This window comes from Oncorhynchus kisutch, linkage group LG1 (assembly GCF_002021735.2).
Source record: "Oncorhynchus kisutch isolate 150728-3 linkage group LG1, Okis_V2, whole genome shotgun sequence".
In the NCBI taxonomy this organism is placed as follows: domain Eukaryota; kingdom Metazoa; phylum Chordata; class Actinopteri; order Salmoniformes; family Salmonidae; genus Oncorhynchus; species Oncorhynchus kisutch.
The window spans coordinates 55236795-55244440 of record NC_034174.2 but is presented as its reverse complement, the minus strand read 5'-3'; the positions used below and the strand labels follow the sequence as shown (position 1 = coordinate 55244440).

The window sequence follows — 7646 nt, the reverse complement described above, 5'->3', positions numbered from 1 at the left end:
AAACAGATGCCTCACAAGTCCTCAACTGGTAACTTCATTAAATAGTACCTGGAAAACACCACTCTCAGTGTCAATAGTGAAGAGGCTTCTCCGGGATGCTGGCCGTCTAAGAGACGCCATGGAGGAGGCGTCGCTTTCTCAAACTAGTCACTCTAATGTACTTGTCCTCTTGCTCAGTTGTCCACCCAGCATGCACCCAGTATAAACTTCTAATTTACTATCTTGTGGCAGGAGAATTAGATTTTGGGTCATGATTAATTGTTTTGGGATTTGTGTGTGAGGTACAGTAGGGTTTTGTTCCAGTACATGCTCTTGTAGTTATCATTACCATGCATATAATCCCACCGTATAAATCAGGCAAGACAGTCATACTTCAACCACTTCTATCATAAGAAATCCCACATGTAAAAACCAGAAGAATCATAAGTGAATTTAAAGTTTAAATAAAGTTTATTGTTGTCTTCCTTTTGAGATTTCAGATTACAAAAAAGAAACAACAAGGCAATACGATAGAGTACAAAAATAAATTAGGACATAACAAAACAGAAACAGTGAAGACCTACACACATTTGAGATGTGTAGGGGTGAAATACATGTAGGTGGTTGGGTCCATGGTACAGCAATGTTCACCTCTAACCCGCTGTACCAACATGGAATTACCATATAAACATATGGCTTTGGCTATTGTGCATAAATAAGTTATTGTTAAATAACACAGACATCAGTTGTTTGGACTGCATCATATGCTTTGAAAACCGAGATGAGCAACTGATCAATTGGGACTACAAAGACTGTTCCCAGATATTCTTAAATTCATCGCTAATCTTATTCAAGTGTAATTCACCTCTATTTTAACTAGGTAAATATGCTAACAGTGGAGGATTTCTGTTTTACAAGAGAATTAGAAAACAACTTTGAGGAAAATTAAAGTTCTCTACACAGCAGGTTTCTAAAGTGTCTTTTGAAAATAGCTAACTAGCTCAGTTAAATATTCTAGAATGATCTCTATTCTCTCGTCTGTAGAGGTCTAAGGGCTTTTGGGCTCAGAAGTGCCACATTTCTCTTTATCGCTCTCTGTCTCTATCTCTCCCTACATCTGCCTCACCCTGTGCTCAAGACACTCTAGCTGCTTGGCCACCTCATTGGGAAGATCGTCATTAACCTGGATGTCAAAGTAGGCCCTAATATCCTCCACCTCCTTTTGCCAGAAGTCCTTAGACAGACTAAACAGCTCCTCCAGGTTCACCTGGTTCTCCCCCAGGCCCTCCAGGTTCAGGGAGCCCTTGCAGGGCAGGTAGCCCACGGCGGAGGGCATGGCTCCGGCTTCTCCATCCAACCTGCGGAACATCCACTCCAGCACACGGATGTTGTCCCCGAAGCCAGGCCACAGGAAGCTGCCGGACTGGCTCTTGCGGAACCAGTTGACGTGAAAGATCTTCGGCAGCTTGGCGTTGGGCCGCCCGGCCATGCTCAGCCAGTGGGACAGGTAACGGCCAAAGTTGTAGCCGAAGAAGGGCCGCATGGCGAAGGGGTCATTCATGATCAACTTGCCTAGCGGATTGGAAGAAGAAGAGAGTTTGGTAAATATCATTCTTCAATTCAGCTCCATGTCATTTCCGCTGTCGTCTTGACATAAGTTTCTAAAAGTTGCTTTAGTCATCAATGCAGCAGGTTACACTTGGGAGTTTGACTTACCTTGGTGCTCTGCGGCAGCTGTGGCTTCTGATCTCATGGAAGCTCCGACAAACACTCCGTGTTGCCAGCTAAAGGCCTCGTAAACCAGGGGGACACCTTCAGGTCTACGTCCCCCAAAGATGATTGCTTCAATTGGGACACCCTCAGGGGACTCCCACTGGGGGTCAATGATGGGACACTGACTAGCTGGAGTGCAGAAGCGGGAGTTGGGATGTGCGCAGGGCTCTCCTATGGGAAGACAAAACAAGAGCGGAGAAAACATCAGTATACAAAACAAGGGAAGTGTGTTTCAAGAAGTGTGTTTAATGAAGAACCAGCCTTGTGGGGAACAGCCAGCCTAGTGATGACCAGCTTTGCGGAGACTTACCATCCTGGGATGTCCAGGGGTTGTTCTTCCAGGAGGTCACCGTGACTCCCTCAGGGAGTTCCTGGTCCATGCCCTCCCAGTAGACACCACCATCGCTAGTCTCGGCCACATTGGTGAAGATGGTGTTTTTGCAAATGGTTTCCATGGCATTGGGGTTGGTCTTTGCTGAGGTTCCAGGTGCCACACCAAAGAAGCCATTCTCTGGGTTAATGGCTCTCAGGTTGCCTTCGTCATCGAACTTCATCCAGGCGATGTCGTCCCCAACACACTCCACCTTCCAGCCGGGGAGTGTGGGACTGAGCATGGCCAGGTTGGTTTTGCCACAGGCACTGGGGAACGCAGCTGCAATATACTTCTTTTGACCAGCAGGGTTAGTAATGCCCAGGATCTGAACAACAACAAAGAATAGTGCATTTTACATTTCCATTCCAGAAGTAACTGACAAATTATAGATTTTTTGCAATGTGGAATTAAAACAATCAAGTGGAATCATACGGTACTTGTGCACCTCAGCTGTTCTCACGGTACACTATGCACTTATTGGGTTATGTTTATTGTTACTATGCCCTTACCAGCATGTGTTCGGCCAGCCAGCCCTCCTCCATGGCGATGCGGGAGGCAATGCGGAGTGCAAAGCATTTCTTTCCCAACAGGGAGTTCCCTCCGTAGCCACTGCCAAAGGACACAATTGTTCTACGGTCAGGAATGTGGGCGATCAGGGTGAGCTCAGGGTTGCATGGCCAGTTATTGACCAGGGGCTCTGAGAGAGAGAGAGAGCGAGATCTTGGATTTGAATGGATAATGGTAGTATTGTAGTACTTTATTCTTACATTCATTTTACATCTAAATATAACCGGCATTGAACAGAAAAATAATGTAATTTGTTTCTTCTTTTTCAGAGTTTTCCATGCATGTTGAAAGCATACCCTTGTGCCTGACTTACTTTTGAGTGGCAGGGGGCAGCCCACAGAGTGAAGGCAGCGCACAAAGTCTCTGTTTCCCAGTGCGGTCAGCACAGCCTTGCCCATGCGGGTCATCACCCTCATACTGGCCACCACATAAGGTGAGTCAGTCAGCTCCACTCCGATCTTAGACAGGGGAGAGCCCACAGGCCCCATGCTGTAGGGGATCACGTACATAGTACAACCTAAAATAAAGTGAACAGAAGTGATTTTAGGACTCATGGTGATGGTGCAGCTAGTGTATGTTCTTCTGGTAAAGCATTGTGTAAAAATAAATAAAGATAGTCATCATATAAATATGCTCCCAATAATATAATCGGTAATCATCATTAACATGTAAATACAAGAGAAGATAATGCTACTCTCAGTCTTAACATTGTTTTGTGTCAATGTACCAGTAATACAGCAAAACATCCCAGTTGATTTTAGACTGTACCTTTCATGCAGCCTGGGAAGCGCAGGTCCATAGCCTTGTCCAACTCCTCCTGAGACATCCAGCGCCCAAGCTGGCTGATGCCACCTACTCGTGGAGACGGAACCGTGTCCCTCTTCTCCTGGGTCACGATGACCGTCTTGCTCTCCACGCGGGCCACGTCTCTGGGGTCTGTCCGGGCCAGCCAGCTGAAGGAGAGAAGAAAAGAAACAGACCATTGGATCAAGACTCGAAATATTGCCACCGCCACCACTCACCATTGTCACATTGTTTTTCCAAGTTTGAAATGGAGGCTGTAGCTATAACTATATGTGGAGTGGTCAGCCCATAAGTTATTAGAAAAAATATCAAATCATGTCATATATATCCTTGTATATATGTGGTCAATGCCATTATAATACTAGAGCAACATTTGCAACATCCATTAAATATTATAACAGGTCTTAAACTTCGTCTGCCTCTTCATCATGCTCAGACCAGCACACTACACAACCACAGTTATCAACATGACATCTATTCACTGAAACTGAATGGTGAGGTGACCTACCAGTTCTCATATTTGGTCAGCTTCTTGATCATGCCCTGCTCCTCCAGTTTGGCCAGGATGGTGTGGTTCTCCTCTTCAGAGCCGTCACAGATGTGCAGTGATTCGGGCTGACACAGGTTGATGTTAGTCTCTACAAACTCCTTGACGGCCGGGCTCAGTGCACCCAGGTCCCCCTGGACAACCCGGATGCCTGCCTTGTTCTGGGACTGCAGCTGAGGAGGCATGGTTGGTTCTGTTGGCTGGAAGTGGATGTCACTGGAGAACTAGAGAGGGAAGGATGGAGAAGGGATATGTTGAAAAAAATGGTCAGTTTGAACTTTCAGGTTGGTGTACAGTTGCCAAATAAGCCACACACCACAAAACGACTGGTATTGAGTGTTTGTCAGGAAAACATTGTCCAAGATTCATTTTTATCTGTTCAATGGTAGGATTACAATTCCATAATGTTACAATGAAGTATGATTTTTAATTTCCTCATATGTATTCAGAGAACAATGTAGATTATGAAACCATGGTCCTGAATAGAGATTTCATAATATTAATAAACAGATATATAACATTTTATAAGTGGAATATTTATTTTACATATGTTTGCATTTTAATAAAAATGTTATTCTAAAACTAATAGAACTATTTTGTAGCAAAACAAGATGACAACATCTCCTTGCACCACGTCTCTTCACAAATGAAATGCATGGAAACAGGATAATGAAATCCTACAAAAAATATTATGTATAATATTGCAGTACCTTTTCTTCTTTGTTATAAAGAAGGAGTTAGATTTGCCTCATCAGCTTAGTCTTGATGATGAGGTTTTGATGCTTTGTTGTTCCCTGATGAGCTGTTCTTGAATTGTATCCAGTTAGGAGAAGTCTGTCTTTTTATACTTTGGGAATGTTTTGGGGGAAGGGATGACCAAAGGTGGCCCGTCCTCAAAGTTATTTGCATGAACTTATAATACCTTATGTTCAGCTCTCAATCCTCAGTGAATCATTAATCCTAAGAAAATACGTAGTTGGGGGAGTTAATCATTCAACTGAGCATCTTGTTCTTTCAAAGGGATAGTTGCACACAACCGTGCATCTCTCAAGAGTTGAACTTTGATCCATATTGCAAGTGATTCAACAGTTTCGCTCTGAGCGTCATCTGACTCTTGCTATTGGCACATTTTGGAGGCACGCCAAAGATGGACAATGATCTAAATGCTGACACTGCAAGACTATAAAGGAATTTGCCGATCCTTGAAGTTCTAATAATTCTGCATATTTTTGACATGTCAAAATAAATGTAACTTAGAATTGTGGATGTAAATATAAAACATTTAAAAAAAAAAATAATTCACATGCCCCAAATACAACAGGTGTAGACTTTACCATGAAATGCTTATTTACGAGCCCTTTCCCAACAATGCAGAGTTAAAAAAATAACAAAAATTGTCTGTTGGAAAGCAGACTGAACCAGGTTTCTTTTAGAATTTCATGTGCTTAGCTCTATTCTTTTTCTTTTTCTCCTAAAAAACTCCCTAGTCTTGCCAATGACAAACATACCCATAACATGATGCAGCCACCACCATACTTGAAAATATGAAGAGTGGTACTCAGTAATGTATTGTGCTGGATTTTCCCTAAACAGAACGTTTTGTACGTTCATGACAAAAACTTTCATGACAAAAATGTCATTTCTTTCCCACATTTTTTGTAGTTTCACTTTAGTGCCTTATTGCAAACAGGATGTATGTTTTGGAATATTTGTATTCTGTACAGGCTTCCTTCTTTTCACTCTGTCATTTAGGTTAGTATTGTGGAGTAACTACAATATTGTTGAACCACAGCCATTCAACTCTGTAACTGTTTTAAAGTCACAAATGTCCCTGAGTGGTTTCCTTCCTCAGAAAAGATGCCTGTATCTTTGAATTGATGGGTGTATTGATACACCATCCAAAGTGTAATAACTTCACCATGCTACGGGTAGGTAAATAAAGTTGAAATGTTATTAGAATTTGAGCACGTTTGTAAACTTGCTAGCTTAGCTAGCTAAACAGAAAAAGCTAGGCTACTTTAATTCAACATTTTACAAAATAAATGTTATTTTTTATTATGGGATATGTCCAGTGGTATAGTGCTATTTGTTTAGGTGAGGGAGCTTATGATGTCATGATTTCCACAATCAAAGTTTGCACTGACCGTTGAATAGCCTATCATTATAGAATATGCATAGAAGGCATCCTCCAATTGCAACTTCTGCCTATGCCCACACACATTGACTAAAGAAAATGTTAGATTTTTAATATCCTCAAACACCAAGTTAGGCATCGTCTACCAAATTTCAAAATAAGCCATCATCACTGTCAATCTTATATGATAATGCTTCATGTTTTACCAATGAAATGTCCAAACTGCATCTCTATGCCAATCAATTGCTTGATCTCAATCAGTTTTATGGGGATATGCATTTAGATATTCAGTAATGTTATAGGCTGACTATGCTATGGTATTATAATCGGTTCTGTTATGTAAAATGCAAATGAATCATTATGTTATCTTGCGAGACATTGATTCAGCTTTGATCTAACTTTACTAAAGAAGCACAAATCTTCTACTTGTAATAATAGTATTAAGTGATGAGTATGACTATTAGGCGTAGGCAACAGATCTTAATGAGAGTTTTAGCAATTGGAGCTCCCTTTGTGGTACTGAAAGGATGGGATGGTGTTAAAGAAGTTGAACAAACTTGTGGTGCTGAAGGACAGTGCTGCCATTCAGACAGTTCAGGAACAAATAACAATAATTTGCAGTATAGCCTAATAAGCTTACAACTATGTGGTATAGCTATTTGTATGCTATAGCCGAATGTAAATTCCAAATACAGTGCATTCTGAAAGTATTCATACCCCTCGACTTTTTCCACATTGTGTTATGTTACATACAGCCTTAGTATAAAATGGATTAAATACATTTTTTCCTCATCAATCTACACACAATAACCAATAATGACAAAGCGAAAACAGGTTTTTAGAATATTTATCAAATTTACTAAAATTAAATGACAAAAATACTTATTTATATAAGTATTCAGACCCTTTGCTATGATACTCGAAATTGTGCTCAGGTGCATTCTGTTTCGATTGATCATCCTTGATGTTTCTACAACTTGATTGTAGTCCACCTGTACAAGGCACATATTTGGAGAAGGATACCAAAAAATTTCTGCAGCATTGAAGGTCTCCAAGAACACAGTGGCCTCCATTCTTAAATGGAAAAGCTTTGGAACCGCCAAGACTCTTCCTAAAGCTGGCTGCCCATCCAAACTGAGCAATCTGGGGAGTAGGGCCTTGGTCAGGGAGGTGACCAAGAACCCAATGGTCACTCAGAGCTCCAGAGTTTGTCTGTGGAGATGGGAGAACCTTCCAGAAGGACAACCATATCTGCAGCACTCCACCAATCAGGTCTTTATGGTAGTGGCCAGATGGGAAGCCACTCCTCAGTAAAAGGCACATGACAGCCCGCTTAGAGTTGGCCAAAAGGCATCTAAAGGACTTTCAGACCATGAAAAACAAGATTCTCTGGTCAGATGAAACAAAGATTGAACTCTTTGGCGTGATCACCAAGCATCACATCTAGAGGAAATCTGGCACCAGCCAAA

General features: G+C 41.7%; 1 protein-coding gene across 1 annotated transcript; it reads right to left on the bottom strand.

Moving 5' to 3' along the window:
- Positions 1-427: 427 nt before the first annotated feature.
- Positions 428-4870, bottom strand: pck1 (phosphoenolpyruvate carboxykinase 1 (soluble)). The gene is made up of 8 exons (XM_020483458.2): positions 4754-4870; positions 4005-4267; positions 3461-3645; positions 3006-3209; positions 2635-2822; positions 2063-2450; positions 1696-1923; positions 428-1551 (listed from the first exon to the last, which is right to left on the bottom strand). The coding sequence occupies exons 2-8, from the start codon at positions 4226-4228 to the stop codon at positions 1091-1093; spliced, it is 1878 nt and encodes a 625-aa protein (XP_020339047.1). The 5' UTR covers positions 4229-4267; positions 4754-4870; the 3' UTR covers positions 428-1090.
- Between the last annotated feature and the right edge of the window lie 2776 nt (positions 4871-7646).